General features: G+C 27.7%; 1 protein-coding gene across 4 annotated transcripts in view; it reads right to left on the bottom strand.

Moving 5' to 3' along the window:
- Positions 1-20,741, bottom strand: part of LOC107446086 (poly [ADP-ribose] polymerase tankyrase) — a 97,168-nt gene that overhangs the window by 5,564 nt on the left and 70,863 nt on the right. For all 4 annotated transcript variants that reach the window (XM_071179536.1, XM_071179538.1, XM_043040455.2 and 1 more), the window contains 18 exons: positions 19,555-19,628; positions 17,843-17,961; positions 16,375-16,597; positions 16,136-16,295; positions 15,092-15,168; positions 13,532-13,682; positions 12,959-13,048; positions 11,530-11,679; positions 10,778-10,895; positions 10,578-10,689; positions 8,609-8,876; positions 7,505-7,577; positions 7,160-7,431; positions 5,166-5,350; positions 4,283-4,388; positions 3,503-3,672; positions 2,531-2,672; positions 1,181-1,308 (listed from right to left, as the gene is read on the bottom strand). In XM_071179536.1, coding sequence (XP_071035637.1) covers positions 1,181-1,308; positions 2,531-2,672; positions 3,503-3,672; positions 4,283-4,388; positions 5,166-5,350; positions 7,160-7,431; positions 7,505-7,577; positions 8,609-8,876; positions 10,578-10,689; positions 10,778-10,895; positions 11,530-11,679; positions 12,959-13,048; positions 13,532-13,682; positions 15,092-15,168; positions 16,136-16,295; positions 16,375-16,597; positions 17,843-17,961; positions 19,555-19,628 — 2,618 coding nt within the window. The remainder of the gene's footprint in view (positions 1-1,180; positions 1,309-2,530; positions 2,673-3,502; positions 3,673-4,282; positions 4,389-5,165; positions 5,351-7,159; positions 7,432-7,504; positions 7,578-8,608; positions 8,877-10,577; positions 10,690-10,777; positions 10,896-11,529; positions 11,680-12,958; positions 13,049-13,531; positions 13,683-15,091; positions 15,169-16,135; positions 16,296-16,374; positions 16,598-17,842; positions 17,962-19,554; positions 19,629-20,741) is intronic.

The following is a 20,741-nucleotide window of genomic DNA, read 5'->3' as shown; positions in this document are numbered from 1 at the left end:
GAATCAGTCAATAATTTGAATTATTGATGCATTAGAAACAATGAAATCGATATGAATAACTCTGTGAATTTACCTCGTTCAAAAACTATTATCTATGTAACATGCAATCAATCTTGCATTTTCTTTACATATAAGAATCTTTTTAGAAACAATATTTGAATTACATTTAAAAAAAACATTAAAAATAAGAAAAGATAATTTATTCAAAAGTATCTAAAAAAAATAATAATACAGTGAAAACTTTTAAAAATTATAAAGTTACAAATTTAAAGATTTCAAGACATCATTTGTGTCAAATTCAATAATACAGTCGGACTTTTTAACTAATGTCCATTTTGCGCTTTTTTCTTCTTCATGGAACCGAAAACATTTAGGAAATTTCTTCGTAAAATAGCTTCCAAGTACAAAGTGAATTTTCTATTTAAAGAACTTTTCTTTGATATCCACTTTACCTATTTCCCAATATATTTTAGAACATCTCAAACTTGTCAATGCCTTTCATGGGGGAAATGACCTCGAATTGATTTTTACAGCCCCTTCCTGTTTAAAGAAAGTAAAATCCCTTTTTGTTTGCATTTCATGCAGGAAAAGCAATACTTCTGGAAGAGGGGGAAAGGGTAAAATTCCTTGAGTAGGAAAAGAGCAAGGAAGATTATGTTTTAAAGTGTGTGATCCTTTATTGGCATATTTCAGTTTCACAGAGTCGTTATCTCTCCCTCTACTGTTCACTTCCCTTCTAGAAAAACTTTCAACATTCCTTTTCTTTACTCAGTAGAACCTCGTTAATTGAAGTAGCCTCCTGTTTTTAGATTGTTGATCAGAGCGCTGCTTGCTGTTCCAGCTGCTGAAAAATGTCAAAGCGAAAGCACCTGACAATTAAAGAATTTTTTTTTTAATTCTTCAAGAGGTGGACAAAGGTGAGAAAAAAAGGATGTTGCTTTAAAATTTGGTATTCTTCCTAACTGCTTATCAACCATAATAAAAAAATCCGGATAAGACAGAAAACTATGATTTATCAAATTCCTGTTTAAAACGCACCTAGACACACACACACATACAAAATAAATAAAATTCTTAACTACACCACCGTAAAAGGTCAATACTTTGGTTTTACTATTAGGTTTGGTTGATCGCAAATTAGGTTTTTTATAATATTCAAAAGGAAGATGAGGTTGCTTACCCTATTTCTTTCAGAATATTCTCAGCTGCTGTAAGGACATCAACAGAAAGACAACCAAAAGGTAAAACTTCAAATTTTGTTGTTACTCCTAATTCTTTCAAAGTATCTTCAATTGTATGCACATCAATCTAAAAGGAAATTTTTTACTAGTTAATTTTATACATATTTCTAGAAAAGAATAATTTTCTACATACCACACTACAATATAAAGGGTATGCATACAGGCAATGTACAATAATAAGGATGTTAAAAGAACATCTTGAAAAATCAAATTAAGAAATATGGAATTTCAATTTCCCAAGGAATTGAGTTTTAAGGTTACCAACCCAAATCTTTTTATAACTTTTAAAAGAAATTGACACTTTCCCATTTCAATCTAAACAGCACTAAAAAAAAAAAAAAATTTGACATTATGAATAACTTCAGATTTAAGGGCAGAATTTTTTGCATACTAAAACAAAACAATCCTGGATTTGAGGAGCACACATTATATTTGCTAATTAACTAATAAAAGCAATAATTTAAGTTGTAAATTTAAACAAAGAAATTTATCTTATCTGAATACGTGCATTTGTATGAAAGGTACAGATAATTTGTCCTTAAAATATAGGGTAGTAACAATCTGGTTACAGGGATGCCAACTGCTCCGCTCTCTGGAAAAAGTTTTAATAAAGTGGTATCGAATTAAATGGTATAACTTGTAAAATAAGCTTAGTTACGCCTACTTAAAAAAACAGTAACCAAATAATTAAAGATTTCAGGTTGCATTTTATATGATTTTTATATTTAGTGGTGGAAAAATTAAAAATACTAAACTAAAAATATCTTAAATTTCGTTACCGCTAGAAAATACTATTTCTCAAAGCGGAGCAAGTTGGCATCTCTGTGGTTATATATGGTTCCTTAATTCTATTTTTTACTATTTTGTATTTTCTATTACATCTCTAAAACTCAATGGGAGAATATGATGAACTTAGTTCTTTAAATGGATTTATAATTTGTATTCATGGAAAGAATTTTAAGCAAAACTAACTTATTGAAGACCCAGATTAAAAAAGGCATACAATAACTATGTAAAACAATTATTCCATATTAAAACCAAATGGTAACATGCTTTAATGTGTTTTAACACTTTTTAGTTTATAATTTAAATTTTTTTAAAAATATTAAATAAATAATCATTAAATATATTCCCTCAGGAAGGCATATTTAACAATTTTGTTTTAAATTTTCATTTATTAGCCCATGAACTAAGGGATTAAACATCTCATATATTGTGACAATTAGTGTGTAATATTCAAGTGAGAGAAAATTTGTCTGTTAAACAAAAAATTTAAATAAACAACTTACTAAGCTTTTCACTAGATTTTGTAATGGAGGACTTAATTTTGATGGAACAGTTGAAGTCAAATTAAGCTTTACATTTTGTTGAGGAAGAAATTTCTTTCTTTCAAGCTGAACTAAGCGATATTTCTTAGGTTGAGGCTGAAAACTAGGGGGAAAAAAAAGAAATTATTGAGGAAATAGTTAAATATGAAGTCAAAATGAAATAAAAACATCGAATGGCTACATATTTTTGTAGCAAACTACATACATATATATATACATATATATAAAAGAATTCAACTGGTATTTTTTCCGTCATTCATGTTTATAAGCATATTTTTTAATCTTTTTTTTCAAATTGAGCACTTGTTTTTTATTTTAACTTAATACATTAAAAATAGATGTAAGCTCAAGAAAATATCAACATAAATCAGAATTTTAAATCTAGCACCAGATTGCAGTAAATCAATTTATGTTAAATGCAAGTGTGTTTGACGCATTTCAATTTAGGAAGGTACAGGTTGCTTTTCATGCTAGAATTGATCTTTGATGCCAACGGAAAAGAAACAGTCAGCAAAGAATTTAAAAAAAAAAATTAAGTCATGCAGCTCGTTAAGATTAAGCACAAATAGTCTTCTTAACCATTTCATATTTTTAAATTTTCTATTAAAAATTTTTTTTGGATATACTTTAAAAGTGGTTTCCATATTTAAAAATAACATTTTGAAAAAGAAAATATACATATTTTAAATAAAAAATAAAACTTGAATATACTTGAGTGCTTTATTGCTGTAAGTTAACAAGACAGATGCTGTAAGACAGTTTTCCTCAAAATTTAAGTAAAAAGTCACAGTTGAACACAGAGATTAAGTAACAGATCATCTTAATTTTTGTTAATGTATTTATCTCACATAAAAAATTTGAAATATAATTTTCCTTTATTCTGAACAAGAAATTTATTTTTTGACCAGAAAAAAAATATAATGAAATTTTTACTTTTTAATGTCATCCCAGCTATTACCACTTTTGGCACGGAATATGCGGGTGTATTCCTTTACAGCATCAGCTAATGTGCTATAAGGAGTTTTCTGGTATTGTCCGGTATCACCAACACGTCCCCAACAAGTAAAAAGTATAAATAGGTCTTTTCCTTTGTGTTTAATAAGCTGCAAAAAGAGAACAAAAAGCAGATATTTCATATTCAATTCATATAAAAAAAATAATAAATAAAAAAAATACAGCTGAAAAATCAATGAAAAATTTTGCAATATTTAATTCTGAATTCAATTATATTCAACATATAACAATGCATTTTTTTAATCAGCAAAATAATGACAGACTATTTATTAAACATAATACAGTTTCCAAATAAATATTTTCTTGAGGTAAAATATTTTTACTATGTATGGTTTTTAAAAAAATATTTTCCCAATCATGCAATAAAATAGCCTTGTAAAAGCCACTACAACTTAAAATCAATCATTTTTAGTATTATATTTATTACTTTTTAAAAAAATACTTATAATATTTCAAATTTCGTTTCCTTTGCTCAATGCTCAAATGCTCTTTTCGAATCGTCAGAAAGATGAAAATAAAATTTCCCTTTGATTTGAAACTTGAAGTGATATTTTTTTATAACTGTATGTTAAAGTTATGTGTTAGAGGTTTACAAATACATTTGAAGGAGTATAGTGTTTAAGTAAAAACTTAAGACAACTTTTCTTAAAACAATGATACTTGTCAACACAATTTAAAAAATTTGTGGAGAATATTTACCTGCATTTTATAAAAATTATAAATTCCATAGGCTCCATAATTTAAATCTACAACAGTCATAACTACATCATAAGGAACATCTTTTTCTGTATCAGTCACAATTTCTCTATTTAAAAAAACATCCAGAATAAACAAATAGATAAAATACATGATAGTAAAAGAATTTTCATTAAAATCATAGATGTTTAACAGGCTATAACAGAAAAAGCTTTGCAAGGGGGATTAAAAAATACTTGAACTACTATTTTACAATTCCATTCACATAAGGAAACTAGTATCCTTAAATTAATACTTCAGTGTTTGTATATAGGTAGTTATTTTTAAACGTTTTCAATCCAATTGTTAGGAATTGGCTTACCATAATTTTAAATTTATTTAAGCATGATTCTAAATTATTTTAACTACTTAATCTACATATGTATATATGCTTAATATTAATAACATTAAGCATGAATTTAACTATTACATAAAAAGTAACCCTTAAGTCACCTTAAGTGGAAAATCATGATAATTATGGTTCAATCATAAGATAGCACTCCTGTTAAACTAATGAATAGTTTTCATATTTATGAGACTTCTAAACTATACTCGAAAAGAAATATATAAATAAAGCTTACTTCTAAAAATTTAAATTTTTTTAAATCAAGAGTTTTTAAAAATAATTTTATAAGCTCAAAGAGTAAAAATTTTTTTAAAGAAAAATAATCAGCTTATGAAAATTTAATTTTAAGTGAAATTTATATTTTCAGATTCTTTAAATTTCTATACTCCAATCAAAACCTGGAAAAATATATGACTGAACTACATATAAATAACTTTAGTATAATTTTTTTTTCGTTTAAATTTATGAAAAATAAATATATATGCACATAAATTATTTTACCCGTTATTGTCAAAACCAGATAAAGGATCAGGCTGTAGACATGTAGCTGCAATTTCAAGATCCATTTTTTCACTAGCTATTTTTTCTAAATATGATTTACTATCTTCAACATAGGATGATATTGGTTGGTCCCATTTGATATCATCAGATGATAGAGGTACTGGCAGGTTAAGCTCTAATTTTATCTAAAACAAAACGTTACTTCTTTTAATAAAAAAAACTTCATAATTATTAAAAACTAAATTAATTTGATTGATTAAAAAAAAAAGAGAGGTAGAGAGATAGTTGCCAGAGTAGCTGAAAATTAAGTTCCACAATGTAATTTATGTGTTTTTGGATATATTTCTGCAACTAACAACTTGTTTTCAAAATATACTTTGTGCAATATAAAAATACTAACAGTTTTAGAATTCTACTTTGTTACCTTTTATATTGATATTTAAGTCGTTAAAATTAAACTCTCATTTACCATTTTTCAGTTATCTCCACAGTTTTTTAAATTTTCATACTTAAAATTATTAAGATGCTATTATGGCAGAGGGATTTTAGATTTAAGTAACAACTTAACGATTTATTTGAAATTACTTTTTGATTTCATTGTTATTCCATTGTTTTTGAATGGTTCTTTTAGGTACTTTCACNATTGCTTTAATATAATCTATAGTGAGAAGTTGAAGTATATTTATAAGCGGAAAAATCTCATCCCTGATTTAAGTAACAACTTAACGATTTATTTGAAATCACTTTTTGATTTCATTGTTATTCCATTGTTTTTGAATGGTTCTTTTAGGTACTTTCACTTGATATTTTTACAATGATGTTATTATGCATGATTAATTTGTAGCGATTCTATCTTAAATTCACATCGTTTATTGATTATTTTTGGTACTTTACATATGAGTTTTCCAATTTAGATATTTTTAATACGCTATTATGACAAGTGAATTTTGTATCTTAATTATAAGTTTAATCGAGGATGGAGGAAAACTAACCTAGCTTGTTTTTTTCTTTATAATCGTCGTTGAACAGCCGACCCAATTTTTGTTTTTACGACTACTAATGTTCAACTCGAAGCCTAGTAATTTTGAACCCAATCCAGAAGACAAGGGTACTCCTGGATCAAGCATTGGGGGAAATTTGCCTTTGTCGAGGACTTTTTGATGGATTTAACCCGCATTTGCGTTACAAGGAGAGGAAGATAACAGGAACCTTCCACGGTTAGCCTGACGGCAAGGGGACTCTAACCCTCGATCCGTCTTTTACGTCAGCACTGTGGTCGGCGCAAGCCGGATGCAGAATTCGTATCGACCAGCCATCACCGGGATGGAACTGCGGTTCACCCCACTGGAAGGAGAACACTCTATCCCCAGAGTCATCGCGGCTCAACCTAGCTTGTTTGCCAGATAAGCACATCGATCTACAGTTAGGGAAAAAAAGATGAAAATTGCTTGCTATTTAGAAGCAATAAAACTGATTCACTACTAAACTAAATTCAATGGCACGACAGTCCATAGAGGGCCAAGGCCTACTGTGTCCATCTCAGTTTTTCTTGACCTTGGGCTCTGGGGTGCAGGAGCAGATGTTCCAGTTAGGTGGTCAGCTGAATGTGGAACTCCCAGTGTTTATCGGCCTAAATTCTGTGCCTATCTGGTGTATAACACTATAATATACATGAGCAACATATTTTATTAAATTTCTCTCTAAATAAGGGTAAGAAATTCTATGATACATATATAAAAAAAAAAATCTACACATTGGACTCCCAGTGTTTATCGGCCTAAATTCTGTGCCTATCTGGTGTATAACACTATAATATACATGAGCAACATATTTTATTAAATTTCTCTCTAAATAAGGGTAAGAAATTCTATGATACATAGATAAAAAAAAAATCTACACATTGGAAATCTGTATTTAATATAATTAAAATGGCGAAATAATTTCAAGAAAAACATACTAATATTTAAATCTTTCACAAATCAAAATAAACATACTTTTTGGTTATCGGGCGTTTTGAGTAATCTTTCCAAAGCAGTTACTAGTATATCACGCTTTAGCCTAGAGGCCATTTGCAAAGGAGACTCTCCAGCTGCATTAACAGTATCTAAGGAAGCACCCATTTCAGCCAAAAAATTCAACATAACACAGTTAGCATAACAGTAGTCGGGTAAAGGATCAACTAAATGATGTATCACAGTCCAACCCTTTGAGTCTTGGGCTGCAAGGTTAACGTTGCTGGTTTTCTGAAAACTTCCTGGTTCTGCATCTACATTAAGAACATTTAATTAAGACTCTTTGGTCACAAAAGTTTAATTTATTATTGTAGTTTATTTACTCACCACCATAAGGATTTTTGTCTTTTGTGGGGTCATAATTGAAATTTAACAGCAACTTCACCATTTTGATGTCATTCTAGAATGAAATATAAAAACAATTATTTATGATGAAATCAGTAAAATTAATTTTGCAATTAAGAACATATACAGGGTACATTTCAGATTTTCAAATCCACGACTAATTCCAAGAATTTTTCATGACTTAAAGAAGTTACTATTTTCTCCGACAAAAATACAATAAATTTAACAGAGCATTATAATAAGATTAATTGAAATGATAGGCATAACCAAAACTGCTATACTCTGCATCTTCATATTTATAGATTTAAAAAACAGAGTAAAGAAAGAGTTGAAGCAATAAAATAGCTGAAAAAAATACAAAAGCAAATAATTTTTTTTCTCTTTTTTTTCTGCAGAATTATATTCTAAAGCTACTTTTATTGTTTAGCAGAAAGGAAAGAAATACTCTTGATTTTCCTGTTCTCATTTCCGAATAAAAAAAATTCGCCCATGACTGGCTTGCTTTAGCTAGAATTTTAATATGATAAAAAAATAAATAATAATAATAATAAGTTTAAAACATAAAAATATAGGTTTAAAAGATAATTCGCTCTAGAAATGATATTTGTTTTTTTCTTTTTTTAAAGGATACCAAAATTTTTAAGGAACATGATAAAAACATTTTATATTTGACTAAAATATGACTGTGAGTGGGGATTATGTTACAAATTCAGATATTCAGAACACCATGAAATGGGTGGGGGGTTCACATGGACCAAAATTCACAGGCAGCTATTAATAATGTAACTATTGTGCTTATTTTATCACATGTACCAAAAAATGTGGTTATTATTATTCATAATCAGCATGAGGGGTGATTGTATGTATGGAAATATATATTTAGTTATTTTCATTCAAGAAGTAACACTAAACAATGCCTTATTGCAAAAATTCAGAATAAACATCACATGATGGTTATATTTCCCAAAGAACAATCAACCCTGTTTGCCGGAACAAAATTACCTGATAATAGACAATCCATGAAGAAGAAAAAATCTGAAATGGCATTGCAAATTTAAAAAAAAACAATTAATATAAGTATCATACCAATCTAACAGCATGCATCAATGGTGTTCTCAATTGATCATCGGGAAAATTCACATCTGCTCCTTTAGTAAGTAGAAGTTTTACAACAGGATAGTTTTCCTTATAAATAGCCATTATTAGAGGACTATACTTAGGAGCATTAGCATCTTCAATATATAAAGATTTTAGAACAGTACATCTAACACCAGGATACGGACTCATGAGAATAGGATAACGTGTTAAAACATTTGGGTTTGCTCCAGCTTTAAGTAAACTACAACACCAATTTCTGAAACAAATAAAAATGAGTAATTTTAAAAATTACTTGAAATTTATGTCACTTAAAAATGTTTTTACTTATCAAGCCATTTTATAAGTCAAAAGATTCTTTCTTGAACCTTGCTGGCTAGTTGATGAATACTGGATCCTTACTTATCATAGATTTCTAGATTGATTATTTCTATGCTTATTGCTGAATTTTTTTTTAGATTTTGGCAAAAAAATGCAAGTCACTAAAGTCATAGGAAGAATCATTGATAATATAAAAGGGCTTGTATTTAACAGGAGCTCAGGAAACTAAAAAATGCTTCCTAAATCACTTGCTAATTTGTTAAATAATTGCTTTAATATAATCTATAGTGAGAAGTTGAAGTATATTTATATTGCTGATTTCTTTGTTTTAAAATTTTTTTCCATTTAATTCTCAGTATCATCTTATCTGTATTTTTTATACTTATATAAAATGTTCAAAATTTTGTAATAACTCTATAACATAAGTACAAGACTATATTTAACACATTGAAGAAAATGAAGGCTATAGCTATTCGATTATTGGTGACATGTAGGTAAATGACACATCTTCAAAGTGTCTCGTCTCAAAAAAAAATATCTTGCAATGGATCTACAAATTCAAATATTTTTTTTTTTTTAAAGAAAACTAATTCCTATTCCTCAATATCAGATTAGTTGGCTGAAAGACTCTTTGACAATCATCAATTTGTAATTAAAACTAAACTCAGTGGCGTGGCAGCCCATAGAGGGTCAATGCCTACTGTGCTCATCCCAGTTTTCTTGACCTTTGAACTCTGGGGTGCATGGGCAGATGTTCCAGTTGGGTGGTGAGCCCAAAGCGGAACCCCCAGTGTTTAGTTCCCAAGCTCATTTTATCAACCCACTGAAGGGATGAAAGGTTGAGTCAACCTTGCACGGCCTGAGGATCGAACCAAGGACCTGTGGCACGACAACGCTACCACCAATTTGTAATTAAGGCCATGAAATTTTTCATACACTTTGCCAACCTGATCCTGCATATTTTAATTAATAAAAAAAAGACACTGCACTTATTTGTTTATATTCATAATAATGCACTTATTTTTTCAGCAATACACCAAAATAAAAAATGTGATACAGCCACCAAGAGTTTTCATGGAAAAACAGCAACACAACGTGCTAATTTTCCCTTCAAAAGAAATGACTGAGCTTAATTTTATTTGGTAGTCATAAATAATTTGGAAAAAAATGTGTTTGTGAGAACGATCGGCAAATTAAAAGCATGCAACAACATGTCAAGTAAAATGTCATTTTGACACTGACCTGGATTTTTGTTTTCCAAATTTGATATTATCTCACGCTTTAAAAACTATTTATCTTTTTAAATCTGAGACAAAGAGAAAAATATCACTAAAAGTGTACACTTTTAATATATTTATAACAAACAAAAAGACTCCATTTCTCTCGTTAAATACAGTACCATTATAAGTAGATTTAACACCGAAGTTCAGCATTATAATTGTTTTTCTGAAAAGTTGTAATAAATATACTATTGTAATTCTCTTTTAAAAAAGTTAAAAAACTTATATAAATTCTTAAATTTTTTTTTATAAAAATTGGGACTATAAACTTTTTTTTAAAAAATTTTAAACATTCCGAAGTTAAGTAAAACAATTTTAAAATAAGAATTTCAATGTATATAAGTTAGAACTTAATATACTTTATATCTTCAGGTAAATCCTCTGAACTCAGCTGCCAAAACAGAGCAGAGAAAGGTGTCCGCAAAGATTTATCGGCATCCACTTGTGCAGCAACAGCAATGCTTACCTTAGCTATAAAAAAATATGACGAAAACATTAAGATAGATTTAGAAAGCTAAGCCGATAAATATAATCAAGTATGAGATTAAATGCTACTTACTAGTAAAAAATGAGCACAATGTATGATTCCAAAACATAGCTGCATAAATTAATACAGAACAACCATGCTCATCTTTTGACATGGGAGGGACACCCTTTTCAATCAAAAATTGAGCAACCTATATCATAAAAAAAGTATTAGATTCAAATTTAATATAGCAGTAGTATAAAATAGTTCAGATAGACAGAATTAGTTTGAAAACCAATAAAGAGAAGTAAATTCATTATCCAAAGATATTTTTGTTTAAATGTAGCTTCGTGAGGCATGCATCAAATTTAATAATAATAATTCATAGCAATTTTATTTAATTTTTAAACAAATGGAATGATATATTATAGCACTAATCAATCAGAAAATAAAGTTTCAAAAAATGTTCAAAAGATTATGGTACAAAATATGTTGGTAACAAGGATTTAATTTAAGACTGCACAATTGATCATAAAAATAAAACCATTAATATGAAGATAAAATTTTTTTTTTTTTTACAAGGTGGAGTTGGAGCATATTAGAAAATATAACAAGAATTCGATAAATGAAAAAAAAAGGAGAAAAAAAATAAGAAAGGAAAATAATAACAGAGTGAAAAATGCCAGACCTAAAAGAGCATTTAATGCCTATTTTATAAACGATTTAAAAACATTTTTACATAAATGCAATTATTTTGTATTTTTAAATGTTTGCACAAAAATATATTTTATGCAGAACAAACTACATATTTTAAGCAGAACTTGGAAAATAAATATTTTATTTACTTTGATTTGCAGTTCTGGTAAATAATCAGGAGGAGCCTCTCTTGAAAGTACATGAAGCATGCTCTGTTTTTCACTGTATAATGTCCAGCCATGTTTTATACGTCCAATAAGTTTTAAAGCTACATTGTACTTTGCTGTCCTTAAAGAAGCCTAAACAAAATTGGAAAAAGAAAGACATTAAAATGTGGTCAACAAAACTTAAATGCAAAGGTTTTGATTTAGAAAAGTGAATAAATCTAAAACTTCTAATATTTATTTCAATACTACAATACAATATAAATCTAATATTTATTTCAATAATAAATTTGTAATAACATAATGGTAAAAACTTTGTTAGTTTTATAGTGTCATCTTAGATTTTAACACCCAAATCTAAACTCAGCATTCAAAAATCATGTAAAAATTAAACTGCTACAGTGAAATCTCATTCTATGAATATTTCTCTACAGCAGAAAATTAAAAAAGTTTGTTTAGATCCCAAGACTACTATTTTTAAGTTTTATAATTTGTTTTGTTTAAACAGAAATTTTACGTAAGCATGAAATTTTTTACGAACAATGCAGCAAACAGAGTGCAGAGTTTTCAAATTGGGATAGGAAAAAAGAAATTGCAAAACTAACATTTATGTATGTCTTTTGATTAATGATTGATAGCATTATTGTAAGTTCCTTATTGAGCATTTCAACAACTATCTTTTTTCAAGAGTTTAATGGGGCCATGTGCCTGCACAAGCAGATAATGCCACAATCTTTGTCACATGTATCATACTTCAATTCCAACTATGAATTGAAAATAACATTAATTAATAATTCACTGATTTCTAACTAGAGTTCAAACAAGATTGATTGATAAGACATGATTTGGGATATTATGTCATTAAAGAAAAAAAGCACATTTATCCCTACAAAAAATTATGACACCATTTTAAGCAAATTTGATACATCTGATCTTTTCCCCTTATGCATCAATGTAAAACATAGTATATTACATGATACATACAGCAATTTTTTTTTTCTTTGAATTTTAATCCCATTAAATTTATTTATTTTAAATAAATATTAATGAAATTCATTATTTCTAATTATTGTTTAATATAAACATTAAAGTAATTAAGTTACTACACAACAGTTCTCAATTGTTCTATGTTATTTTTCTTAGTGGACAATTTTCCTTGTCTCAATTATCTACTCGACAGGAGTTTCACTATACAGCTAACTATATTTTTTAAAAATAGCTCCTATTTTTAGAAAGTAAAAACACCTACTCTTAAAAATTAAGAAAATATAATCACTTGACAGTTAAAATATTTTCTAAAAATCAGAAACTTAGTAGTAGTTGGAAGGTGTGAATTAATAACAGAATTTGGCTTAATATTTCTAAAATGAAAACCACAAACAAAAAAGTAACAGCAATTTACACATAGACTTACCTCAACAGCAATATTTATTGTTTTTCCTGAGCTATCGAGTTGATCTAGCATCAAATACAATATTCCTTGCCAATCTTTCAAAAGGGTTTCCTTAAAAAAAATCAGAAGATACTTTTAGAAATAATACTAAGTTTAAAATGAAAGAAATACCTAATCTAAGTAAATTAATATATTTAATCTTTTTCACTCACTCAATAATATCGCTAAGTATCATGTTCTTTTTTTTGTTTTTTGAAGTAACTAATGATTAAGGAAGACAGTCCCTGGTGACACAGTTTTTCGTTTTAATATTACTGAGATAACTTCTTATAATAACAAAATTTTGTTTTCATATTATTAGAACAGTGTCAAATATACAAAATCTGTCAAAATTACCTTTTAAATTATTAATTTAGTACAATAAGTTTTTGTTTTGAGGACTTCCAAGTTCCATTCAACAAATTATTAAAAACTATTTCTGAAACTTTAATTAAACAGAACTTAATAAATTATTTTCCTAGTTTCTAATTCTGATTAAATTTTTAAAGGGTCAATAACGTTTTTTTTCTTAAATCTTTAATGGCTTAAGCCTACCTGCAAAATGGTATGTTTTTCAGGAACTGAAGGATGCTTCTTAACCTCCTTCCATGTCCAACAGTTGTTTTCATTCTTTTTCACAGGAGATGCAGGAGTAACAACATCGGCTGTGCAACAAGCACCTCTTTGAAGCAGCATTAGTGCACAACTGTAACAGCAGGTCAATGTAACACAATATAAAACTAACAATCTTACCTTTTTACTATATACAAACAAATGCTTTAACTAAACAGATTTTGTAGAATATAAATCTTAAATTGAACATGAAATTTTTGGTACGTATGCATTGTAAAAAAATATTTAGATATAAAATATATTATGAATTAAAATAATAGTTACAACTGTAATGGATAAATATTGTTTATTTCGGCAAATTTTATCAAGGACTAATAACATTGTGGATCGTTGATATGTTCTACTGAGATTTTGACTCATTTAAAAGTTTCAGCGAATCCCCAGGAAAGTATATATTAACGTTATCACTAAATTTTTTTTGAAATTTCAAGTTATTTCTTTTATTTTTTTTCGTGTTTGAACTAAAAAAAAAATTCTGACTTATGACTCATGCGAATTTTCTTAAACTCCACAGCTCTGATTCTGTCAAGTCTAATAGTTTCAACCGTTAATTTTGTTACATCCAGTACAGGGTTAGCATATTGTAAGGGAAAAATCAATTTCTTCCAGGATACTGGAAGAAATTGGATGGAAGAAACTGAAAATGACCAATTGTTTCACAATAAGTCAAAATGTGAAGAGATTAAAATTACAAATTAAATTTAATATAGTCACAAAAATATAAAATAACTTAAAAAAATATTAATAATAATTGTATTTTTTAAAGTTTTTTTACAGAATTTTAAAAATTTATATATCTTATTATATAAGAGTCGATTTGAGCATTGATACTTATAAGTACTTGGTTATACAAATAAGTATATTTGAAATTGTGAATTCAATATGCTCTTTCTTTAATGTTTGTATGTGATTTGTATATATTGTTTGCAGTATTAATAAAATTAGGTTTTAGAATATTTATTAATATGAATATTGAAATGAACTAGTTATTTTAATTTTTTAAGAAATTCATTAAATCCATTTATTTATTTTTGATTGTTGCGTTTTTATTTTCCATTACTTAAACTAGGTAGCAATTACAAACTGTTAAAAAATCATTCTACATACGATATTTCTTTTATTAAAAATAGTTTCTTTTACTTGGGTTGAACCCTATTTCTACAGGGACAGCTTTTTTTCTTTGTGAAAGTAAATTGCCCTCCCTAATACTGTATATGCATGATAAGTTTAAAATTCCTAAGGGGAAAAAAACTGGTTTAAAACAAACTACAAACTAGTCCCAATAAAAATGAAATGGGATTGTGTTAAAAATCTCAAAGTTTTAGTTCATAATTCCAATAGCTGTTAAGTTGCACTAAAAGCTATATTAAATACTGTTAATAACTAACATAAAACATAATATTGTTAGTATGAATACATATTTTAATTAAGATAAATATATGAACAAGTGATAAGATTTTTTGAGTGAAATAACAGCATTACCTTTCATGGCCATTTCTTACTGCCAGACCTAAAGCTGTGTTACCATCTTTATCTTTGGTATCTAAATTAGTAAAGCTCTGAAATAGTAAAAACACTCATTAATATAGTTATACAATTTTTTAAAATAAAGAAACATTGCATTAAGTATTTAAAATTAATATATGATTTCAAAGAGTTCTGCTAAGCAGCATCAGATGAATTTAGACAAAAATCTCAACATAATTCCTAAAAGATTTGCAACTAATTATTGATTTGTAGAATATTTGATAAATGCTATTCATGTTACTATTAATTTGGAATTTTATTCAAAAATTTTTTTTACCGTTATTTTATGGCAATATTGTGCTACTTCCTCTTTTTTCTTTTAAAAATAATGGCACAGAAATTACAATTAAAATACTTTTAATTGCAATTTTTGTGACATAGACTTTAATTATGCTCAAAATTCATTTTGTCTACTTTTAGAAAGCAGTATTGTGCTAATTCTAACTTTTTTAAAAAAATATAATAACAAGAATGGTGCATAAATTGCAATAAAAAATATTTTTTCAGAACAAATTTAAAATTTCTGGTAAAGGATTTTAGTTTAAGTATTTTACTAAGAGAAATACAACACACGTAAGGGTTAAAGTTAACTTGTAATCTTTGTACATATTAACCTATTAAATATATTCTATTCACTACAAGACTAATTGTGTTTAATTTAGATTAAGCCTGACACACTAAAAATGATAACATTCTTTTACAATACATTACAGAGCTTATAATAATACATGGAGAAAAAAGGAAGTTAATTTAAAATCAGTTTAATTTAATTGAGCTTTTTTTTAAATAGCTAATTATATAATAAATCTCATTATTTCAACTAAATGAGTAAAAAATTATTATTTTATGCTTATCAACTAAATCCCAAACATTAAATCCTCACAATAGATAAATTATTAACAGATCTGGAACAAGACGATTGACCTTCGTAAAGAAACATAAATTTTGAAATTTTTCACACTAGTAATAAATATGTGAAAAACAACAATATATTTTTACTTTAGACAAGTGCATGACTGATATTGTAGCTCCCCTGAAAGCTGCAGAGTGTAGTACTGTACGCCCAAACTGATCAGGAACAAGCATTGTTTCTTTTTCCATTGAACCAGTTAAGAGCACTACTAATTCCATAGGATCTATCTGAGTAGCATCTGAATGTCTGGAAAATATAACAATTAAGAAATTTAATACGAACAATTTTCACAAGAAAATGCCAGCAAAACAGATATTTATTATACCTTCCAATTTTAACAAATGCATAATGCAGAGGAATTCTATGTCGACAGTCCAGAGCATCAAGCCTAGCTCCAAATCCAAGCAAACATTCTTCGATTGCGTAAGAAGAATCACTATCACTGAAAGAGGCGTTCACAGATAAATGAAGCGGAGTTCTTTGTTTGTCATTCACAGCATTTACATCTGCTCCTGCTGTTAAAAGACTTTTACCAGTTTCCAAGACATCTGAAACAAAATAAGAGTTCATTAGACATCTTTTAACAAGGGGTGAGATAAATAGAAAGGCAAGAAAATATTAGGTTGCATACTTCTAATTATAAATAACTTAAGAATTGACAATGCATTATCTTAGGTATGTAAATCCTTAGATTTCTTTTTATTACTTTTTAAGATCTGTTATAAGACAAATTTGGGAACAAGGAATAAAATTTTTGTCATAACCATATACTCTTACAAGACAGATATAGTTACTGTAAACTATGGAATGCAGCTTTAGGATTAGAATTCCACCATTTTCGTGTTAACAAAGATGGCTTTCTTTCTCCCCAAGAGAGAAATTTTAAGAAAAAACCCTCGTCAGAAGACTAGAGATTTTACTTGACTGTTGGTCTTGACACTTAAATTAGTTTTCTTATCATAAAAGTTACGTTAGTAACTAATAAACTATGCATAAATTGAGGTAAACTTAAAGGATCAATTCACAGTTCATCACAAAAAACTTTAAGGCAGATTTGCAAATTGAAATAATGCATTATTGAGTTACATCTACATCAATTCAAATAGCTTACTGTAAAATTTGGAGATAAATATTTATGCAACAGTTTAATTGTAAATGTTGATTTGTTACAATTCATTAACTATACTAAAAATTAAATAGTGATGATAGCTTTATATATATAACATTGAATAACTCTGAAAAATAAAAAAACTCGGGAAAATGTTCATTTTTAAAAAACTTAAATCTGAATATTAAACCAGTCTTTCCCTGGATTTAATTTTATGAACTCTCTACAGATAATTTGAATAATATATAAGAGTCTTGTAAAAACATGGTATGTTGGAGTTGCCTTTTTGTTTGTTTGACCCAGAATAAATCATTCAGATAAAAAAGAGACTTATACACCTTAGCACTTCAAAATGTTAGAAGCACCCACTGAATAAAGGTTACTTTCAATTACATAAAGAGATCAAAAAAAAAAGTAGATTTTTTTTTATAAAAGGATAAAATTTTTAAAATATAAATTGTTATGCAGTCTATAATAAAAACTTACATTTATTGCTTGCAAAATAATGTTAAATCTTAATACTAGAATAGTTTAAATGCTGATTTATAAAGCAAGAAGAAAGCACCTGTCACATCCCCTTCCCTCAACAATAAATAAAATAAAATAATAAGAATGTATCACTCACAATTTAGAAATACATAAGCACCAAACTTGAGAAATAAATATATTTGATAAATTAACTTACTTTGAGCCCTAGCTGTGACAACATAGTGTAGGGCAGTACTTTTGCTTTTTGGGTCTACATCATTTACATCTGCTTTATTATGAACCAGGAGTATCACAATTTTACCAAGTTTAGGATTTCTAAGTGAAAATAAAACAAAATAATGAAGATATACTAAAATCAATGTGATAAAACATCTATAGAAAGTGATTTATTCATATCAGAAACTTTTTACATTGCCATGCACAATGACTGTAAAAAATCTGATAGTTGCGTTAATGTTTTTGATAGTTGTTATTGATAACAAGTAACTTAATTGACATTTATCCTTAGTTTATCCAAGTTGGGTTTAAATGATCGAAAGAAGAAAAAAACATTAAATAGACTAGACAGTAGGTCAAGTTATACTGTGTAGTTATTAAGGTTCATTGATAAAATATCAAGTAAGTAAAATCAATGCCAAAATGGTTAAACATATTCAACTTTTAAATTAAACTCCTTCACCTAACATAATTTTAAATAAATGAAATTGGCTGAATGATTCCAGAATAAAATTTCAAGCTGGTTTGTATTTTTTTCAAAAAATATTGTTAGTCAGCATTTTTATATCTCTAACAAAATTCTATTTACAAAGTAAGGTAAAACAACGTTTAAGAGCACAAAAATATTATTAAAAGCAGACAGCTGTTTCGGATGCTCAAAGGGCAACCTTCATCAGTGCAAGTTTGCACTGATGAAGGTTGCCCTTTGAGTATCCGAAACAGCTGTCTGCTTTTAATAATATTTTTGTGCTCTTAAACGTTGTTTTACCTTACTTTGTATTTCAGCACAAAGGTCGCCCTTATGTGTATTTAAAATTCTATTTAGTTCAACATTTTTGATTAAAACATTAAAATATAAAAAGTATGGCATTTAAAAAATAAGTATTGATAAATGTTTATAAAAACCGAACTTTTCTAAGACATTAACACTGAAAAATGTCTGAAAAGGAAAGTAAATATTGTTTAATGTAAAGAAAGGAAATAGACTATTTACTAATTGAGTTAGTGCATATTTAAACAGCAATGTAATGTGATTTATATTAAAACTGTACATGGTGTGTCCCAGTGTCTCTCCAATATTTTTTTAATTAATTTCATGTGGATAATTATCTCTCTATAAAATTTCAAACAAATGAGTTATGTAGTGTAAACATGATAGGGGAGAGGGGGGCACATGTGAACAGGGGGCACATGTGAACATGGTATGTTTTACCAATATGATTTGAAATAANAATAAATAAAAAAGTATGAAAGTTACTTTGATGCTAAAATAAGAGGTGATATTCTTTCTTTTCCAGTTGACTTCAAGTTCACATTGGCTCCAGCTTTAACCTGAAGAAGGAAAAAAAAATCCAGAATCATTCACGTCAAATACTTTGGGATATTTTTAAGTAACAAACAAACTACAAAAAGTCAAATTAAAATCTAAAAGAATAAAATTTTTTAAATAAAAAATAGAGATGTACTGGGTTCTAAAGCTTTGGCGGGTACGGGTACTTGGTAAAAATTGCATCTTTTACTCAGCTGGTTCTGGATACCTAAACTGTAATATTTTATTTGTTACCTGACCTGTTATTTTAATATTTATGCAAAACAATATAAAAGCGTTTAGTTTTCTATATCATTAGATTTTTCAAAAAAATNTTTAACAATAAATAAATAAAAAACTAAATAAAAAAGTATGAAAGTTACTTTGATGCTAAAATAAGAGGTGATATTCTTTCTTTTCCAGTTGACTTCAAGTTCACATTGGCTCCAGCTTTAACCTGAAGAAGAAAAAAAAATCCAGAATCATTCACATGAAATACTTTGGGATATTTTCAAGTAACAAACAAACTACAAAAAGTCAAATTAAAATCTAAAACAATAAAAAATTTTAAATAAAAAATAGAGATGTCCTGGGCCCTAAAGCTTTGGCGGGTCCGGGTACGAATTGCATCTTTACTCAGGTAAAATTGCATTTTTACTTACGGTAAAAATTGCATCTTTCACTCAGCTGCTTCTGGATACCTAAACTGTAATATTTTATTTGTTACCTGACCTGTTATTTTAATATTTATGCAAAACAATATAAAAGCGTTTAGTTTTCTATATCATTAGATTTTTCCAAAAAATATCGGGGATGACTCTTCGGACACAAAATGATTGATATAAAACTTTGCTTTGAAGTGGAGACATCTACTAATAGTTGATTTTAAATTATTGTTTGATTTATTTACTTTTTTAAATAGGATTTATTAATGTAGCTTTAGTTAAACCTTGGATATTTTAATCATCTGATAACTATAAACATAATTTGTAATGCGTAATGAGATTTACCCAAGTATAATTTCTTAAATTTTTGTGAAAATTTATCATATTATCTATTTTTAATAGAAGAGGTAAACAACAGTTGAACTGACTCCAAGAAAAATGATTTAACTCCAACATCAAGCAACAAATATATGGCTAGTTTCAGGGTGAAAAGCACATTAAAACTTCAGAAAAGAGGAGAAAGGTGATAATAATAAAAAAAATGCGAATCATTTTTCAAAAAAAAAAAAGACATAGAGAGAGAGAGAGAATGGGCAGCTTTTTCTTTACCCTATATGCATTATTGCAATTTGACTGCAATTCAAGTAAAAGTTTAAACTGATGTTGCCAAACAATAATTTTCAATATTTCACATTTTTTCTTAAGTTTTAGCAAATTTTCAGCTGCTTGTTTAATTTCATTGTGAATCTATTTCTGTTCCTTCAAATCAAAACCTCTAACACTATAGGTTTCCTTTAATTTTTTTAAAAACTTTTTTATTTCTTTATTTTTTGTAATTTCTCTTCCAGATCTTTTTTGCTGCTCCGCCTCTTTTCTATTTTCTTTCATTATCTTATTTCTGCATC

The sequence above is a fragment of the Parasteatoda tepidariorum genome, chromosome 1 (assembly GCF_043381705.1).
Source record: "Parasteatoda tepidariorum isolate YZ-2023 chromosome 1, CAS_Ptep_4.0, whole genome shotgun sequence".
In the NCBI taxonomy this organism is placed as follows: Eukaryota; Metazoa; Arthropoda; class Arachnida; order Araneae; family Theridiidae; genus Parasteatoda; species Parasteatoda tepidariorum.
The sequence above is the reverse complement of the archived record's forward strand: the minus strand, read 5'-3'. Positions and strand labels throughout refer to the sequence as shown.